Source organism: Tasmannia lanceolata, unplaced genomic scaffold (assembly GCF_043159265.1).
Source record: "Tasmannia lanceolata isolate RefF3 unplaced genomic scaffold, GAP_Taslan_0.1 ptg000037l, whole genome shotgun sequence".
Lineage (NCBI taxonomy): Eukaryota > Viridiplantae > Streptophyta > Magnoliopsida > Canellales > Winteraceae > Tasmannia > Tasmannia lanceolata.
Window position 1 is genome coordinate 5,996,077 of NW_027518714.1, and position 21,172 is coordinate 6,017,248.

Genomic DNA, 21,172 nt, shown 5'->3' on the forward strand with positions numbered 1-21,172 from the left:
AGAGGCCCCTCCTTGCTTTTGTTACCTAACTCTCTCATAGTCTGACCTAGCCAAAAGTGCTGCTTTCCTATTCTTGACACTATTTACTAAATGGTAAAACGTGGTATAATACAATGTAGTTAGGGGTGTAAACGAGCCGAGCCGAGATTGGCCAGGCTCGGCTCGGCTAGTTGAGATCAAAAGCTCCGCTTGGCCAAGCTCGCGAGCCTTACCGAGCTCGGGTTATATTAAGTTCACACCCCCTCATCTTCCTTGGACAGCCCTATCTAGTGTAATTTGACTACTTTTTTTACACTATGGGGGGTGGTCCAAGTAACAAATGGGGTTCCAAAAATGAAGCGACATATTTTGCCTCCCCCTTTCACTCCCTGGATAACCCTTTTAGTGTATATATTAATATATAATATATTTATTTAAATATATTAAATTCTTAACGAGCCTTAACGAGCCGAGCCTGGCCTAAATCGGGCTCGGCTCGTTAAGCTTAACAAGCCTGGCAAGCCGGCTCGGCTCGGCTCGTTAAGGATTCGAGCCAAGCTCGAGCTCGAGCGAGCTTCCGAGCCCGACCCAAAATTGACACCCTTAAATGTAGTAGATGACATGGTAATTCATAATTTTATTTGATATAACCATGGCTTTAAATTTCGGGGTTCCTATATTACCCTTACACATAAAAGCAAAAAGGGCAGATGATATCACATTCCTAGTTGATAATTTGAATAATGGTGTGTTTGAGATATACACAGGGCATGTTGCAGAGAGATCCAAACTATCTGTAGCTAGACATCTGAAGACAATACGCCGCAAATCGTCGAAGACAGGCCCACATCTGAACAAACAAGAAGAAGTGTGAGTAGGGGTGGCAATGGTTCTGTTTGACCCTCAAACCGAACCGAACCGAAATTTGAATCGGTTTGGTTTTACCAAACTGAAACCGAACCAAAATCAAATTTTCGGTTCGGTTCTGCCAATTTTACCACCCCTTACTCATAATTATTGGAGATATTCGGTTTCGGTTCGGTTTGATCCCCAAACCAAACCAAACCGAAATTTGAATCGGTTTGGTTTAACCAAACCAAAACTGAATTTTCAGTTTGGTGTCGGCTCGGTTCCGGTTCGGTTCGGCCAATTTTGCCACCCCTAAGTGTGAGTGTGAAGTCCAGTATTTTTCAAAAAGTACCGTAGGGACCACTTCATAAGATTATCCAAACCGTTCATATTTTGGGCTACAACTTAAATAGGCTGTGCCATGAATAGTGTCCATAGGATGATCCTAACTCGTCAATCTATAGTGGTTTCTATAATGTGCAGTTCCTCTACAAATCGGAGGGTTAGGATCATCCTATGTAGATAATTCACAGGTACAGCCTATTTTTTTTTTTGAAATGGTGAATCATATTAGAATGGAAAGGGAAGCCCGAGGTGGGACAGCCCAACGGGGTACAGCCTATTAAAGTTATGGTCCAAAATATGAACTGTTTGGATCATCTTATGAAGTGGGCCCTACTGTACTTTTGGAAAAATAATGGACTTCACACTTGCACACCTTACAAAATCTTGTTTTCTAGAGCATTTATTTACATACGAGATTCTACATGGGAAATGATATATCCGCCCCTTTTGATCACCGGAAACACCCCCTTTCAGTGTGTCAGTGACTAAAGAGGGGCTGTTGTACTTATGTCCCTGATTGCCACCAACACTGACAGGGGGTGTTCCTGGTGATCAAAAGGGGCGGATATATCACTTCCCTTCTTCATACTTCCTCTCATATGAAGTGGGCTCCCTTGTATCTATCAACCCTCTCTAATCAATGATGGTTTTGTGATTTCCATTTCCTAAAGACTTTACTAAACTACAAAAGTATCGTATGACAAGAGACGAAAATAAAAATGTGCATAAATAGATCAATTATGTTTGAAGTTGAAAATGAAAATTTATAGCAATTATTTGTTTTTTCCATGTTTATAGCCAAAAAGAATATTCACTACAAGTTCTACCAACGATACAATGGATGGTGCATAGATCATTTTAAGAGATGGGCCTTCGGATTCTTAACCTAATGACGATCTAGTAATGTCTTCTGAAAGAGAAGGGCAATGCTAGAACTAGAACTTGATGACGCTTGAAGGATAAAGTGCTTTTTTAGAGATGAAATCAGATGGGACAGAACATATCTAGTACATGTAATTCCGAGAGTTCTTAGGATTCTTTTCCAATGTTCTTTTTTTGGCAAGCTAGGGTTAGGCAGTAACCCGACCAGATGTATTAACTAAAAAAGAGATAGGATACAAGGGGGCCACAAGGGCAAAACAAGCACAAGGCCAGACAAACAGAAGCAAAGGGACAAAACTGGCCACAGAGGGAAAAGGCTACATTCTACAGTAATTGACTCCCAGGGGATCATTTTTAACAAGGTTCATCAGAATTTCAGAGACCTCTGCTGTGGTGGGAAGAATTTTGATTCCTTTCAAAGGGCAGTCATGTTTAGAGAGATAGTCTGCTGTTGGTTTGCTTCTCTCCATTGGTGCGACACTTTCCACATTTCAAATGAAGTGAGAAGATCTTGCAGTAACTCTAGAGTGACTTTCTTCCTCCAAGGACAATTGCATTTTCCTGTGATGATTTGAAGAGCATTCATTGAGTCTGTTTCAATCCATAACTTTCTGATATCCATAGACCTTGCTAGCTTCACTCCTTCTAGGATGGCTTCAAGTTCGAGCTCCGAAATAGTTTTTGGGGCCTTATTCCAAGAAAACATTACCAGAATATTACTAGTACTGCCTCGGATGAGGCCACCAATACTACCCTGGTCATTTGCTAAAGAGGCATCAGAGTTTAGTTTAGCCATGTCCTCTGGAGGAGGAACCCATATGCAATGTCTTGACGATTTTTCTTTGCTAAAACAGGGAAGACCAAGGATATTTGAGATCCTTATGTTCTTTTCTGATGGGATATCTTGGAGCGCCAAGTACAGAGTTCTGAATTTGATGATATCGAAAATATCTTTCAGAGTTTGCTGCTTATGGGTGGTTTTTTCCTCGAATACTCGTTTGTTTCTCTCTTTCCACAGGTGATACACAGTAGCACTAAAAGCAATTCTGATGGCTCTGGCAATCTGGCCCTTGCCTTTGAAGGTGTTTCTCAGCCACTCTTCTTCTTTTCAGACGCCACTATTTGGTTTTCTTTTATACCCAAACCTTGAGAGAATGAGTCTCCAAACCCAGCTGGAATAGGAACAAGCAAAGAAAAGATGCTGGTGAGTTTCTGGTTCAGATCTGCACAGGGAACAGGTTGAGTCTCTTTGGGAACCCAAGAAGAAAAGTCTGTCTTTTGTACTCAGTCTGGATTGAATAGCTTGCCATACTACTGAGCAATGACGAGGAAGATGGCCAGGAAACCAAAGAGAAGAGTACCAAGGTACGAGCGGATTGCGGTTCTGATTACTTCCCAGGCACTTTTGAAAGAAAAATTGCCGTCAGTTGTGGGCTTCCAGATGGGATAACTTGGGAGCTCCTTTGTGAAGAGACCAAAATGAACAATCTGAGTGAGCTCTCCATATGGACCAGAGTTGAGGACTTCTTTCCAGTCGGGATCACTACGGATATCATGAACAGATACATTCCTTGGAATGTTTGATAGCATGGTGCCTATAGATGTTCGAGAATCCACTGGCCCATCAGGGTGCCATGGATCCGTCCAGAAATTCAGGTCCCTTCCTTCACCCACCAGATAACATATTCGGACCTTGAATTCATCTCTGTTCTTAAAAATGCTTCTTGCACCCCAGGAAAGGCTATGAGGCATTGGAATTTGCCAAAAGTTTCTTCCTCTTAGGTATTTGGATCGGAACCAGATAGACTGGGGGTTGTTAGACTTCTCTAGAATGTGCCAAATATGCCTCCATTGAGCAGCTCTATTAATGTCAGACGCCTTTCTGATTCCCATACCTCCTTCTTTTTTGGGGTAACAAAGAGTTTCCCAAGATATTGGGTGAAAACTCTTGTGATCAGAACCCGTCCAGATAAAGTCCCTGCTAATCTTATCAATTGAATGGAGAATTGAAACAGGGAGGTTAAAAGCCGAACACCAATAGGTTTGGAAGGAAGATAGCACAGATTTTGCTAGCTCAATTCTTCCAGCTTTAGATAAGAATTTATTAGGCCAACAAGCAATTCTTTTCTTCAATTTATCGAGAAGAGGAAGACAATCCTGTCTTTTAAGTCTGGAAGAGATCAAAGGAAGACCAAGGTATCTTATTGGGAGCGTTCCAGTTCTGAAGTTGAAGATGAAGGTAATTCTGTTTATTGTGCCCATATTCCAATGTTCTTCAACCATGTTAATCAAAGAAAACAATGATTAATGCAAACATAAGGGACTTACCAGTTGGCGTTGTTTATCTTGTAAAGCTTTTCCTCACACTTTAGATTTTGTATTTTCGGCTTTGGACTTCCATCGTACCACCCTGACGCTACTTGAGGGTTGGCCTCCATATAATTTCTCTGCTTTTGGTCCATATAATTTCTCTGCTTTTGGTAACCAAAAGTCACTTGTTTCTCCAAATGGCATTTAGAGCCCACGTGATGTAGGACGGTTTATCTCCCTAAATTAGTTAGCATGAGATAATTGTGGATTAGGGATAGATTTTATTTTTATCCTTAGAGATAGAGCTAGAGTTAATATAGGATTCTTGTTTATTTTCTATAAATATTAGCTTTGTGCATGTAAAAAATGAGATCTTATGGAATAAAATTTCAGTTTATTTTATCTTTTCCTCGTGGATTCAAGGGTTCTTAGTTCTTCCTTGTGGATTCAAGGATTTTGTCAAAGAAGATGGTGTTCTTCTTCTCCAACGGGTTGAAGACGGTGTTATTCGCCTTTCCACACGCTTCCGCCGCGCCACTAAGGAAGAAGTGAGTTCTCCTCTTCTTCCCAATCCCCTGGAATCCAACCCCAGGGGACAAATTGATTATTCTCTACCATTGAGTTTTAGGAATCAACAATCACCTTTTCTAGTGCGGGAAGAGGGACATATGGAGGTATTATTTATAGATGAAATGAGCTCCCATCAAGATCATTCCCTCCTAGAATAGCTATTGTTATTCACTTTTCTTGTCCCTCAAGGCTTCAACTTAGCAACTTGCTAAGTATAAATAATTTAAACCCATAAAATGGCAAGTTGCCAAGGGTCCAATGGACCTGACATCACTCACTAATTTCAGTCAATGGCTGCCTACGCAAACGCCATCTCAAGATTGAAAACTTTATAACATTCTCCATCTTGGCCTGCATAGGTTTCAATCTTTGCGTTCAATTGGCCAATCAAAGTCTAATTCAATTGGCCAATCAAAGTTTTATTCTTATTAGTTATTACCATCGTGTTCATTGAAGCTGCTAATAATGAATCATGTAATCATCAAGGGTGATTCGGAAGTGATCATCCAAGCGCTCCGCAACACCAACAACATCCCATGGATGGCTACTAATGCCTTTCGGGAAGGCAATTCTACAACGAACCTTCTGGCTTCTATGCGGCAACTAGAAAGTGAAACTGGGTTTGACACAATGAAGTGCCTGATTTTCTTTTTGGTCATCTAATGATGTACAAGAACGTATTATGTCTTAGAAGTTGTCTCATCTCTGAGCAAGTATTCGGGTCCCCGCCGAACCCCAGGTTACCTATCGAAAAAAAAAAAAAACTGTCTCACTTCTGCACAAGTGTGCTGCCCAAAACATGCCATTCACTTTCCTTGGAATGGCTGAGATTAATCTAACTGGAAATCCGTATTTTTAATCTCAACCATTCACATGAAGTGAATGGGCTGATTTTGGGTGGCCCACTGAGCCGTGTTGGAGGTGAAATCAACTATAATATATGATTACAGAGGGGCTGCTTTACTTCACCTGGGAAGGATTCAACGGGCCTGATTGCAACGTACATTTGGTGGCTGTCCCATATAAAAAAAGGGGTGAATTTATCATTTCTCTTAAAAAAATATGTGCATCATAACTTATTTATATATTCGGAGGTTAGCTGGGATCGAACCTGCGACCATAAGGTTGAGATACAAAGCCTAAACCCTTGAGCTACAGGCCCAACCCACTGCATCATAACTTATGTTAGCTCCTCGTAACCCTTCCCATTTCTACGAGTGCTTCTGAAGTGATATGCCTAATGCTTGGGCCTGCTCACGTGATGTCAAAATGATCTAGCCTACCCTTCTAGAGACAATTTATCACCATTTCAAATAAAACGGGTAATGGTAGGGAAACCCGTTTTAAAGTGGAGACCAAACAAATGGGTTGTTCCCACCAAGGTTTAAAATTTCGGGTTTCGGTACCAGTTTCGGACCCTGAAATTTCAAAATTTCGAAATCTCGTACAAAACCCGAAACCAATATTTTATTAAATATTAAATTTCGGTGAAATATTAAATTAATATTAAAAAAAAAAAACAGATTTTTTGGGTCAAAATTCGGAAAAACCGAAATTTCGGCCGAAATAAATGACCGTTTCGGTTTTTGGTGGTTTCGGTGTCGGTCTCCACGGTTGAAATTTAAAACAATGGTTCCCACCACATCACAAGTGAGGTAAGCCCAGTCCTTTAGTTTAGGAATATCACCAAAAAGGCGATTTTTTTGCACACTAGATTACCATTCCGATTTTAGTTTCTCCAATAGATTACCATATCATTTTCCTTGGAAAAAAAAAAAATCCTTATTAGCTGACAAATCACGACTTTTTGCTTGATTTGAGGCTGAACATAATTAGGCTCTCTTCGTCTTAAATTTCGAGAATTTTGGGACTCAAAATGGGTTCTCAAAATCCAAACTGAACAGGGGTGTATTGCTACCACGTGGATGATATATCAAAGTCCACCTGGGATCACAATGTCACGACACGTGGAATTTTACTAAACAAACTACTATACGAGATGCCCCGTCTATATAAAAAGAAGTCCCAAATATTAGTCTCTCTCTCTCTACACTCGCATTGCTGAAAGGGAGGTAGGAGATTGAGTTCTGTGAGTACGGAGTAGTGAGGGGTATGCCCATGTGAACAATTTCAAGGTTTTTTTTTCTTCAATTTGTTGTGATTTAGTCTTGTTTTTTGGGTTTCTGTCATGGGTTTTGAGAGAAGCCCCATGAATGAGATTAAAAAAAGAAATAATTGCTCTCCGTTGTGGTTTAATTTTGTAGTGTTTTAAGCCTTTTATGGTGATCTTGTGCAGTGAACTTAATATGATGATAAATTTTAAGAAAATTAGTGTAGAATTGATCCACAACTGTTATGTTTCACTGTTGTACAGCTAGATGTGTGGGGCATTTGGGGCAAACCAATGCTTCTTGAAAAACAATCAATGCATCTATTTGCTATAAAAATATTGAATCTAATAGCGTGAGGTATGTTTCTTTTTTATTACAGAATGTTTCTTTTCTTGGTAGCCTCACACTGGCTACAAATCCCATGAAATAGCAAGGTGTGTTAGGGATAGCAAGGTGTGTTAGGTCCATTAGAGCCTTGACAACTTGCCAATTTTTGTGTTGATTGTAAAGCTGTTGGATTCTAATCCCTCTAGGATGGAGAAAAAGCTGGCCTGGTGGAAAAAGTCCTCTCTTTCTTTTGGATGATGCATAGGTCTTATAGTCTCATTAAAGGGACCTTATCCAACCTCCCAATATATTAAATGTCATTGTTTAAGATCCCTTTAGTGGTTGCTAAAAATATGGAAAAAATTCGAAGGGATTTTCTATTGAAAGGTAGGGAGGAAGGAAAATTTTTAAAACATCTGGTGAATTGGAGTCAAGTTGCCTACCAAAGAAAGAAGGAGGTCCTGAGCTGGAAATTATATTAGAAAGAATAAGGCACTCTCAGGAAAATGGCTGTGGCGCTACTGAATTGAGAGCTCTTTGGAGGAATGTTATCCAAAGTAAGTACGTAGAAACAAGGGAAGGGTGGGATGCAGGTAGGTTAGGTAGATGTCGAGGCTCAGGGAAGTGGAGGTCTATTTTTCTCTTTATGACATTTTTAGTAAGGGAATTAGATTTAGGTAGGGGTGGTTATTCGGTTTAAACCGAACCGAATAGACCGAAATTTGGTAACCGAAATAATTTCGGTTACCGAAACCGAATAACCGAATTGTGCGAGAAAAGAGAGGGAAAAAAAAAATCAAAATCTTGGTTTGGATCGGAGGGCTAGGATCATCCTATTAAAATGATTTTTTGAGCACAACCTAATTAAGTTATGATCAATCAAATGGACGGTTTTGATCATCCTACGGAGTGCACATATAGCACTTTTTTTTTGGAAAAAAATGGTTTTCATCCATAATTTCGGTTATTCGGTTAACCGATTTTTTTTTTTTTTTTGAGAAAACCGAAACCAAATAACCGAATTTCCCACCAAAAAAAAAACTGAAACTGAATCGAAAAGAAAAAAACCGAACCGAACCGACCAATTCGATTCGGTTATTCGGTTTTAACCGAATAATGCTCACCCCATAGGTATTTTATTAGTTTTAGTACTTTCCTAAGTGTCCTTAATAATTTGTATTAAACTTGGGAAGGCTCTACGGTTGACCATTCCTTTTTGCATTACGTCGTCACTAAATTAAGTAGATAAATGCTACTATTAGTGGATGAAATTGCAACTTTTTGTTGCTCTCCAAACCAAGGCAATTCTTTAGTTGGACATTTGTTGTCATGGAGCAAGCTGCTTGATAGCAAGTTGTTTGTTTTTACATATTGCTGAAATAAGGATTGCATGGTTTTGTTTGGAGTAGCTGAAATAGCATGTTGCTGCTCGTTTGGATTCAACTACCATTTCCCCCCTTAAGATGTACCTTGCTGCCTCTAAGATTGGAAGCTTGCTTGAAGAGGTTGCAACTACCAAATGAATTGCCATTACATTTTTCAGTGTTACTCAAGAGGGTGGATCTCACTTCCATATGTTCAGGCTGAACATCATTTAGCTGGCATCTTCTCTATGCCATAGCAATGGCTTGACACGCAATTTTGGTTCAGAAATCGATGTCTTTTGACCCAGTACATCAATTGAGAGAGAGAGAGAGCTCTTCTCTTGATCATAGAAGTAAAGTAAAAGCAAAGATAAATTAGGACATGTTTGATTTTAGTTCGGGGACCTCTTCTCTTCATGCAGCCATTTCCTAATACAGTTTCTCTCACAAATTCTTTATGACGGTTTTTTCCACTTTGAGCTTTGAATTTCAAAGGTCGCAACCACTTGAAACTTCCTCTTTGAATTTTGAATTTCAAAGGTCATCATATCGAACAAGGGAATTGCTAGCGGCCATCGCATAAGGCATTTCGCAGCTGGTCTGTCTCATGTCAGACCAGCCACCTCGTGAATAGAGCAAAAGCTGTTGTCTTCATTCACGAGTTGGCTGGTCTGACATGCGATAAACCAGCCGCAAAATGCCTTTTGCGATGGACCCTAGCAAATCCCATCTAACAATAACCACCATCATTCATCTATTGGCGGATAACGCTCAAGAAATTTAAAAACCGGTGTAGACATTGGAGTATTACTTCTATGATCGAGATCCATCACACTGCAACTAAAAATCAAACTCTATATCCTGTGGCTAAAATGTGTAGGGGACAATTTGTATTTGTTGGAGAAGAAAGAATAGAAACCGGTTTGCTTCAAGGCGAGAAATCGCTTTCCTTAAGATAGATTTCGCCCCCACTAGAAGTGTGCAAAGGAGATCCGCGAACTGCCTCCAAGATACAATGAAGCCTATATTTGACGACGCTATGCGGAAGCGGAGTCAAATCCGCCCTTTAGAGAATAACAAGCCTTAGAGAATCAATCTAATTACTGTTTCTGTAGTATAACAGTAATTAGACAAACAAGAATGAAACAATAGAAAATAACTCTGGTGGGATTGAGAAAAGAGAGTATAATTGCACTGGAAGTCTTGAGAATTGCACAAGAAATAAGTAAATTCATTTTCTATCTTAAAATGGCTGGGTTCTGCACTTTTTATTGAGCCTTTGGTGACTTTTCAGTGTGAAAAGCACCCCTGAATAGTGTCTTTCTAGTTCGGTTTGAATTCTGGCAATCCTGGAGTGACTGTTGGGATATTTAAAATCCCGTCCTCCCCTATAACCGTTAGATGATTCATTTACGGTACAGATCACACCCCTAGATTCTTGATCGTTGGGGGAAGGCACACAACCCATTACACACAACCCAATGGGTCGCATCCACTGACTGTTGGAGTATTGAGCCCGTTGGGTCGACCGTTAGGCTCGAATCAAAGCTCAACCCAACCGAACTATTCGGCACTAGGCTTGATGGGCCTATGAACTATTCAGCCCACCCACTAGACCGATCCACAATCGTCTAGATCCAACGGTCCAGATCAAATCTGGAAAAATCAAAGGCTCCAATCGCTCATCGCTACGATGCGGCGTGCGCCCTATAGCCCTATAGCCCATTGGCAACGCCGCACGTCCGAGCGGCTCGACCCATGGCTAAGACCCCACGTGCACACAAACAAGAGAAAGGAAAGAGTGAACTAATATATGCCCATCTCCAACTTTTCTCCGGAGCAATGTGAAACTATCTTTTCAATGCGCTTCTACACTCTTTCCAAAAGCAAAAGCAAAAAACAACTTTTTCAAAGAATAATTTTTCTTTTCCCAAAACAACTAAAAGAAAATATTTTCCAAAATTTGTTTTGACCACAAAACACTTGATTTTGAAAAATCTTTAACAAAATGCTCCCCGCCATTTATTAGGAATTGTAAAAAGTTCATACATCTAGTATAGCATTTGACGGAGAATTAGAATTGAAGAACCAAATACTAATTTCCTTACATGATGTGACTCAAGAATATTCACCATTTCTGGGTACTTGTTCTGCTTGGTGTAAACTTGTTGCTTACATTCTTGGGATGTGTCTTGGATGAACTAGTCAAAGTCGATTTGACTAATCGGGATTGGATATTAGGTGAGGCCTGGCTTTTAAGTGAGATGAAACAGTGTTCCATGTGATTGCAGGGAGTAAAAATTTAGGATGAGTTTAAGTTTTTTGGTTGAGAATTGAGTCACAGGGAAGGATTTGTATCTGTCAATATCTGTTTCATTATCATAGTAGGGTCAAAAAACTGTTTGTTCTAGTAGGCTTATACGATGATAACAATGCATGCTCAAGCAGGCACTTCTAAAAGTCGGGCAAGATTGTGATCCATCCTCATCTATTATTATTATTATTATTATTATTTTTTGAATGGTCCTCATCTCTCGTAATTGTTCCCTGTTTTGTCATTTCCCTTGGATTTATCTACTTGTATCTAGTACATGAGAGTGGTTGCTTCAATTTACACACACAAAGCAGTTCGAAGAAGAGTTTTCTTGTATGTAACAATGATATTTTACAGTTGGGAGTTTCAAACCAATGGAAGATATCTCCATAAAAGGTTTCAATGTCCTGGTCATGCATCCTTGGTCCCTGCTCAAGAAAAGAGTGATTGTTTACATTCTTGTCTAATTTAAAAATGAGAGAGAAGGACAAAACATGGTAGCTTGATCCTTGGTATTAGAGTAGTAATTGTTAAATCTTAGCACCTTATTTGGATATTTAATATTTGTTGTAGGCTTTTGTTTGTTATCTCCTTAGAATGATGTCATTTCCAAGAAAAGAGAGTAGAAAACTAGAAATGTATCCATCTTTAGGAAAAGACAAACAGAAAGGGACGGAAATATCATTTTCCTTTGTTTTATTGGTCATGTTAATGAATATTAAAACAAGTTGCATTTTTCAAAGGGGGTTGATGTGTTCACTTCCTTATTTTGATGTTTACCCTTTCTTTATTTTAAACTTCCTGATTGACCACTAGCCTGTAAGCAATTCTACCAGGCTACCAGCCCCTGAGAAAAGAGTCAAACAAAGAGAGCAGTGCCAATATCAAGGCAAGGGGGTGTGGAAATACTTATGTTTAAATCTGTTAAAAAGGTCTCCATTGTGAAACGAATACCACCAAATAAGATTATTGGATACTTAGTCCTCCTGAGTCCTGCGTTGATATTTCAATAGGTGGTGGGATATGGTAGCCCACATCTTGTCACTGTCTGACCTTTATAAGATGGTGAGATTCATGCATGGGCCTCTTTAATTTATGCATAACTCTTGTTAGATAGAGGAATTCTACGTAATATTGAGTGATTAAAAAATTGTATTTGTTTAGGGGAAGACCCTGATTGACTGCAGGAATTTTTTTTTGGAAAAGTTTGGAATGGTAATTTTCTTTGTCCAAAATTTCATTTTTTTTAGGAGCAATTACCAATGGGGGACATACATTAGGCGAAATTATCAACGAGGGACAAAAGAGGTCTTGTCAGTAAAAGCTGGATGAAAATGCCCTTTGGCATTTACAACACGTTTTGACCTTGTTTTTTCCTACTCCCCTCTTCTTTTACTTTTTCATTATCACCTTTTTGATTTTTTACCCTACTAGTCATCTTCCTCCTTGTTCAACCCCCATTGTTGCCGGCAAATATTGAAAAGTTGAATGTTGAGTTCTTACCATTTATATCTAGGTTTTGTTTTTCTTTTTTTTTTTAGGGTTTTGCACTAATTTTCATTCCACTGTTTCTAATTTAACTTTTTAGGCTTTAAGCGGTTTGTATTTTAGGGTGTGTTATAGAGATAATGCATGGATGGCTTCACTCACTTTTTTGTAAGACAAGTGGTTGTATGAGAAACAGTTGATGTAATACATGAATGGATGGGTACATATTTTTTTATTTACTTAAATTTTTTTTTAATACACAAATTGGGAAGTAATACATGAAACACATTTAATGAAAACAACATCCATTTCTTTTATTATTTCTATCATGAGCAGAATTGTAATGTAATTAGAAGAGTTGCTATAGGGGGTTTTCAAGTCTCTAGGATTGGGGTTATCTAGTATAAAGAATGGCTTACCAATTTCTGAATGGGGTGATCAAGTCCATGAAAATTGGCCAAGGGTACTGGAGTTTTGGAAGGGGGTTTTCAAGTCTCTGGGAAATGAGTTATCTAGTATAAAAAAATGGGGTTACCAATTTCCGAACGGGCTTATCAAGTCTTTGAAAATTGGCCGAGGGTACTGGAGTTTTGGAAGGGGGTTTTCAAGTCTCTTGGATTGGGGTTATCAAGTATTAAAATGGGGTTACCAATTTCTGAATGGACTTATCAAGTCCCTAAAAATTGGCCGAGGGTACTAGAGTTTTGGAAGGGGGTTTTCAAGTATTTGAGATTGGGGTTATCTAGTATCAAAATGGTGTTACCAATTTACGAATGGGCTTATCAAGTCCCTTAAAAATGCCCAACAGTATTGGAGTTTTGGAAGGAGGTTTGCAAGTCTTTGGGGTTGGGGTTATCCAGTATCAAAATGGGGCTACCAAATTCCGAATGAGCTTATGAACACGTTTTTACTTCATGTTTTTTTTCACTCGTTCATTTTCACTGTTTTTTTTTTCTTTCTACTTTACGATTCATCTTCCTCATCCTTCATTGAAAGGGAGAAGGAGAAATGCAAAACCCTAAAAGAAATGAAAGACAAAACCTAGATATAGAGAGATAGATGGGAATGAACTCACGTTTCAAGTTTTCGAGCTTTCCCGCCTCCAATGGTGGCTAAATGATGAAGAAGATGACTGGTAAGGTAAAAAAAAAAAAAAGTTGAAAATGAAAAAGTAAAAAAAAAGAGGGAAAGAAGAGAGGAGGGAAAAGTGAAAAAGCAAAACGTGTTGCTTAAGAAAATGACATTTTCATCCAACTTTTAATGACAAGATCTCTTTTGTCCCTTGTTGATAATTTTGAAAAGCATGGGTCATGTTGATAATTCCACCTAATTTTTGTCCCCCATTGGTAATTGTTCCTTTTTTTTTATTACACATGAAAATAAATAGCTTGAACCGGCATGGTTTTTTTTTATTTAGTCGGACCTTTACTTTATTATAATATCCCACTAAATAAGCCATAACCGTATAATTTCCTTCTAAATTGTAGAAAGAAAAAAATTACTAAGAAAATATTATGTGAAAAATATTTTTCCTGCAATCCAACCAGGGTCGAAATGAACTTATCAAATAAATAAATTCCTAAAGCTTCGACTAAACGGGAATCAAAATTAGGAGGTTGACAAAATAAAAAGGGTCATGCTAAGGTGTGATTTCAGATTTCATAGGCTATTGGTTTTGGTTCTTTGCAAGTTGATTTCTTGGGTAAGTAGTATGGGGAGGGGATTATTTACATTTACCTGGTTCCTGAATGCTATGTAAATAATATCTGAAGTAATTATTTGTTTCTTTGAAATTTATATTGTTGGATGTCGGCATTAGCAAGGAAATTCCATACATTACTGAATAAATTCTGAATGAATGGGCTGCAAAAATAAAGGTAACGGGCTAAATCTTGTTCAGAAGATCTTAACCTGTGGCCAAAGTAGATACAAGACCTTTTCTTTGTCATTAGAAATGGAGTTTTGATTGTTAGTCTTAACATCGTTCCAATGTTCTGGATGTGCAGAAGTTTGGTGATGACGCAGGGATGCTAAAGAGATACTACTTACTCATGAGCTTATCTTGAATCAGGATCTTTTGGCTCAATTTTATCCCATTTTGCCGAGGGAGCAACCTCATTTTTCACCTTGAATTGGTCGAAATATATGGAATTTCTTACTCTTCGTGGAGGATTAGATCCAGTAACAGGGGTCAGTTGCCGTCTCCAAGTTGTTAAGGAACAGTGGAATAGTAGCATTGAGTTTCTCGATCCGTTGCCTTAGTAGTAGTCAGTTCTATTTTTTGATGGGGTATGGAATGGATTTAACTCAGCTGTAGAGTATCACCTTGACGCGGGGGAAGTCATAAGTTCGATCCATCACTTTATTTTGAAAGAAGATCAGCCTGACCGTTCTGCCATAAGTACCTCCATATTCTATAGAGTAGGATTCGACAATAGGGTTATTAGGGTTGAGTCGGTGATTCGAGAACTTCTTTAATTTGGATGCTGTTACAGATCGAGATGAACATAAAGAACAATTCCAGATTGAGATAAAACTCTAGAGGTCAGAACATCTTGAGCTACAATTGAAAAGCTATTGAGGGCTATTCAGTTTAGATCCTTTAATGTGGAATGAACATCTCGCCTTGCCTGCAACTGTCTTGCACGTTTTCCCTGCAGAATTTTCATGTCATGTGGGAAGCAAAAGGAATGTGAAACGAAAGGAACTTCCTACAATCCTTTTTATCTTTACAGATTCAGTAATTTAATCAATCAAGCACGAAAGAAAAACAAATAGAATTTCACCCACAAAAAAAAAGAAAAAGAGAGATAAAAAGAGGCAACAGTATATCAGAAATGTTCAACTGGATGGTTATCAACCAGTTGATATCTTCCGCTGGATCTCCCTGTGTTCTTTAGCTTCTGAAGCAACTCTCCACGCATGAAAGATAAGATGCTACCACCTCCTTCATGGAATGAATGGTTTAGTTGATGTGGGTACTCTTTCCTAACCCTGTTTTGATTCTCTCTTTACTACTGCTGATGGATCAGTAAGTCTGAAATCACCTTGGGCCAAGAGTATCAAAATGGCACTTCTTTTAGCTCCAAGTCAGTCTGAATATATATCCTGAACTTCTCTTTTACTTGTGTAAAAGGGCCCAATTCCAGATTCCAGAAGCACAACATGGCTTCACAGTATTTCATAGATATTCAAACTTGAGTTTTTCTTTCCCCTTTCTTTCCCCAATACCCCGACGAATTTCTTCTACCCAGTAACATCTGATCTGACCTGCAGATGGCTGCTGTAATGTCTTCTCTTGGATTTGTTTGATTGAGGGACTAGAGTTACTCAGCCGAAGAAGACCCAGTGGGGCATTTCAGGGAGACCCTGTGGTCCCTGCTTGAGGCGAGGACGGTGGACTAGAGGCTTCGGCGAGAGCTTCCAGCATTGTTATGACCTCAGCTGTATCATCCAAATAATACTTGGCTTTGCTCGGCTTCTGCCCAACAGTGCAGGCAAACACAGCTGGATTGTTGGAAAGCATATCCTTCGTCAGGGCGCCAATGCCTCCAAACATATCTTCATCAGATCTATCATCGCCAATGCACAACACAAAGTCTGCCTTCTTCCCAGTCTCTGTCATTGATGATAAAATCTTCCCTGCAACTAGACCTTTGCTGACTCCCTGGAAACCACCATCAATTGCAAACATAACCCACTGAGAAAAACTATCATAAATTCACGACACAACTGGAAATATGGACTCTTATTCTGATCAATCAGTGATTTATCTACGCACACCAACACAACTGAGCCACTAAGTTAATGAACTCGTGTTTGCAATGTAATGACCCTTCCAACTAGGCACAGGCTTGAACCCATGTCAAGATTTTAGATATCCTGTGCTCAGCTATGAATGGGGAAAGATACAAAAACACAAAGATGATGGTTCTAGTTTAAGTTAAGGCTGACAAGTAAATAAACTGAGTTCATCCCATCTTAAACCACCAAGATAAACTTATTTGCAGCTATGCAATGAAATGGAAATGGAAGGTCCCTGAAAGAAGTGAAGAAACTACATTTACGAGTAAACTCTTCTTTCTTTTTTTTGGAAAAGGTAACGAAATATATTGCAATAATCAAGGTAGACATAGGGACAAGACGTCCCCAGATATAAAAACGATGATCAAAGCAAAAACACCGACACAGACGGGATAGAGCAAAAACTAGGGGCCAACACAGCCAGAAAAATTTGACAAGGACGTAGAAATCCGGTTAACACCCTCTTTGGCCAAAAATCTAGGAGTAAACTCTTGGACGAGCGAAAGAGTCCTTACATCCATCTTTGTCCCTCAACTTTTAGTTTCTAATCTTTTGAGCGGGATTCATAAGGCGAGGTGGTTTACTATAGTGAAATATGTCAACGCACAAGAAGTGTAATGGGTGAAACAAGTATCCACATACCTGAGGCTTTACTTCTACAATGTACTGACCGCTCTTCACAGCAACCGGTTCATTAGCTAGCACGCTCTCTAGATGGTCTAACATCTCCTTTGCTTGTGAGGATCCAAAGCCTGGGTCTGCATCCTTGTGGTGCCAAACCAAGGCACTTTCTTTGGTTTCAATGGAAGAACCATCCGTAGCTTCTGTATACAGTTTCATGACAGGCTCAGCTATCTGCATCCACCCAAAGTCAGTAGCCTGCCCGCAGATATCCCATTCTTTGTTTCCTGCCCACCTGAGAAAATTACAACATTAGGAAAGTTGCAACAATGAAGTTCAGAAAAGCAGAAGTGAAGAACAAAAGCATCACACCTCAAGAAGAAGCCATGCTCCGCGGCAATTCCGAGCTGCTCACATGGAGAAAACCACTTCCCTAAGCTATCCCTCCCTCTTCCGCTCACAATGAAAACGACATTTTTGGGATCAGCACTAAGGGTATTGAGGATTGATATCACTTCCACACTAGGGGTTTTGTTGATGACTGCTTTGGGCATCACAGTGCCGTCATAATCCAACAGTATGGCTCTGTTCTCCGCCTTAGCATATGCTGAGACAATGGTATCTATGGATAGCTTTCTGAAATTAGGATCAAGCGCCACAACTCGAAAACCAAAGCTCAACCCAATTCCCCAACACATCCTCCTGAAATGGTCTCTGCAAGTTCTCTCCATGTCTTGTATGAAGCTCCGCGACCAGTATGCAACATCATGGGTGCTAACATATCTGTAGTGCTTCTCATGTCTCAACTGTTTCTCGGCCTCAGCCATCGAGATTGCTTCGTTCATTGCCTCAGATGTTGATTCAACATTCCATGGGTTAATCCGAATTGCTCCACTCAGCGAAGGAGAACATCCAATGAACTCGGACACTACCAACATACTCTTTTTGGGGCCGCTTGATTCCGAACTTGATTCAGACCCAACGGCTCCCTGTCTGCAGACAATATACTCGTATGGAGTAAGGTTCATTCCATCCCTCACAGCCGTGACAACAACACATTCTGCAATTGTGTAGAAAGCAATCCTTTCGCTGATAGAAATTGGACGGTCGATGAACACCACTGGTTCATAACCAGGTCGTCCAAATTCTTCATTGATCCTGTTGCAGCTTGCTTTTATCTCAGTCTGTATTTGCTCGAGGTCTCTCCCTCTACCTCTAGCCGGATTCGCAATCTGAACTAAGACTGCATTCCCCTGCCATTTTGGGTGCATCTTGAGCATTTGTTCCATTGCCAACAATTTCAAATTTATCCCTTTGAAAATATCCATGTCATCGACGCCGAGCAACACAGTCTTCCCCTCAAACTGTTGCCTAAGCTCCCCTACTCTCCACTCCTTATCTACAAGACTCAAAACATTCTCAATCTGACCCATATGAATCCCAACCGGCATGATCTTGATTCCGATGGTTCGCCCATAATATTCCAATCCAATGTAACCCCTCTTGGACTGATACTCCAAGCCCAACATACGGCTGCAACACGAAAGGAAATGACGAGCATAGTCAAAGGTATGGAAACCGATCAGGTCCGAATTCAAAAGTGCCTTGAGGATCTCTTCTCTAACTGGAAGAGTCCTATAGATCTCGGACGATGGAAATGGGCTATGGAGGAAGAACCCCATCCTAAGCCGATTAAAACGCCTTCGCAAGAAAGTGGGTAGAACCATAAGATGATAGTCATGAATCCAAACATAGTCATCTTCTGGATTAATGACCTCAATCACTCTCTGTGAAAAAATCTTGTTTGCAGATACATAAGCTTCCCACAAGGACCGATCAAAACGACCTCCATGCTCAGCCGAGAAAGGGAGCATGTAATGGAAAAGAGGCCACAAATGCTGCTTACAGAAACCATGATAGAATTTAGAAAGAATCTCAGGGGGTAAAAAAGCAGGAACACACTTAAATCTCTCCAACAGAGTCTGTGAAACATCATCCTGTTCATTTGGGTCCACTTCAACTTTCAAGGATCCAACATAGATCACCTCCATGTCATCAGGTAACCCATCCTTAAGCTGTAAAAGTAATGAATCCTCATCCCAACTGAAACTCCAACCCTTGCTACCCTTGCTATCGGATCTTCGCTTGGCTTTTACAGGAAGCTGATTTGCGACGATGATTATCCGATCCTGTATGATCGAAGATGGAACATCGGACGAGACGCTGTTCGCCTGATCTTCATCGAGTTCCGACACGTTCCCCGGAACGGTCATTACCCTAGGAAGTCGCTTTCTAGGGGCTCCTAATGCAGGGAAATTCCCTGATGCTAGATCTAATAGATTTGTGTATGACCTAGACAACATTTTCCCTCTTTTTTTTTTTAACAGAATCCTCAAAGATCTAAAACCTAGACCAGATGGAAAGATTCGTACGTTCTTCAAATGGAAAATCACACAAGATCTAACGTATTTGTATATGACCTAGACAACATTTTCCCTCTCTTTTTTTACAGAATCCTCAAAGATCTACGACATACGTTCTTCAAATTGGAAATTGCACAAGATCTAAGTAGAATACCCCTTCAGAAAGATCGTATCAACGCCAAAACAAACCCTAGAAGCAAACAAATACAAAAAAAGATCAATCAATGTTACAGAGAAATAACAGATCCATGAAAATCTAAACCTAACCCTAGCTTTCCTCAGAACCTACTGGAAAGATTGAAAGATATTTACAGGCAATGATTACAAAAGATCTACTACTTTTTTAATCTAAGAAATTGAAGACAAAAAAATTAATCAGAAAAAAAAAACAAAAAAAAACAGCGGTATAAAACAAAAAACGAAAGGAACTTGTCCGCCATCGTTAAAATCCTCATTTATGTGAAGGGAGAGAAGATTCGAATTGACGCTTACCGCTGTAGAAAAATCAATTTGTCGATCTCGTGAAAAAAAAATCAAGAACAGAAAATTTTCTCTCCCGTTTTGTTCCCTTATAAGAGCAAAAAACAGCCCTAGGGTTTGGTCTTCTATCTTTCCTCTCGCTCGCTCGCTCACTCTCTCTCTCTCTCTCTCTGTCTCTCTCTGGCCTGTAAAGAGGCGATTTTTCGAATATTCAAGGCACAATTTTTTTAAAATATAATAGGGATAAAAAATAATAGAAAATGAGGAAAATGCTTGTGCGTGAGGGGAAGGCGGGCTCGAAATAAAAAAGAGAGGATAAGGTCGGCCATCTAACCGAGTGCCAGCTGGATCCATCACGTGCTTCTCTCTCTCTCTCTTCCCAAATGGGCCTGGCCCACCTTGTGATGCCACGTCGGATCTTGGTTTCTTTCCTTTAATTTTTAAGACCAGTTATATTCCGACACGATCTCATTTGCCGTCCGGAACGCACCGAGAGGGAACTGTTTGGAGACGTTACCTCTGCCTGCCACGTGGCGACGTTCGAGGGCTTCTCTTCATAGATAAGGCGCAACCACGGATGTGACGTGGCACCTATGTTGTTACGTCATCAGTGACGTGTCACGTGCCGCGTGCGAATACCACTCCCTCTCTCTCTCTGCTCAATGTTTGAGGAAACGCAACTTATCCTTTTCTTCTGCGATTATGACATGCATGTCCCTCGTCCAGCTTTGGCCTTTCGCTTTCAAGGGGCATGCTATATACTCTTAAAACTCTTTGGTAAGAAAGGGGTATATGTGTCTTTTTGCTTCTAATGTTGGATGTATTTGATCCCCAGACCCTCGAGCTTCTTTTTTTTTGACTTCCTACGGTCCGCATAACAACGTGGAAATTCGGAATGCAGCCGGTCCATTAGTACTTTTCTATGTTTGATTAGGTCAGCTTCCCGCCTGGCCAGACCCGACGATTCTGACCGAGTCTAGATTGACGAGTCAGGACCAAGGCGAGCCATCAAAAAATGATGTTACCATCTTTTGGCCCCAAAAAATCGTTGTGTATCCACTTCCGATCGGTTCCACCTATGTCTTAGTCTCGATCCATTCAAATCCCCCGAAAAATTAGCCGCTTAGATACCGGATTTTAGAATCCAGGGTTTTAGTTTGAAAACAGTGTAAAAGAGGGTTGATAATCAAACTGTTGTATGCTGTGAGGGTATGCTGTCGTCGTAGCGTTTCTTAGAGTTTAAGTAAGAAATCCAGGTTATAGAAGCCTCTCCCGCATCTTAAAATTTCTAAGACCTAGAAACAT

The 21,172-nt window shown here is 39.9% G+C and overlaps 2 protein-coding genes across 2 annotated transcripts; both read right to left on the reverse strand.

Annotated features, from left to right (window-relative positions):
• Positions 1-2,470: 2,470 nt before the first annotated feature.
• LOC143860333 (uncharacterized) lies at positions 2,471-4,338 on the reverse strand. Its single transcript, XM_077370919.1, has 3 exons — positions 3,417-4,338; positions 3,201-3,278; positions 2,471-3,063 (listed from the first exon to the last, which is right to left on the reverse strand). Exons 1-3 carry the CDS (start codon positions 4,336-4,338, stop codon positions 2,471-2,473), a joined length of 1,593 nt encoding a protein of 530 aa, XP_077227034.1.
• A 10,892-nt stretch (positions 4,339-15,230) lies between these two features.
• TPS7 (trehalose-phosphatase/synthase 7) lies at positions 15,231-20,135 on the reverse strand. The gene is made up of 4 exons (XM_077370563.1): positions 19,880-20,135; positions 17,337-19,577; positions 16,986-17,259; positions 15,231-16,206 (listed from the first exon to the last, which is right to left on the reverse strand). The coding sequence occupies exons 2-4, from the start codon at positions 19,325-19,327 to the stop codon at positions 15,898-15,900; spliced, it is 2,574 nt and encodes an 857-aa protein (XP_077226678.1). The 5' UTR covers positions 19,328-19,577; positions 19,880-20,135; the 3' UTR covers positions 15,231-15,897.
• Between the last annotated feature and the right edge of the window lie 1,037 nt (positions 20,136-21,172).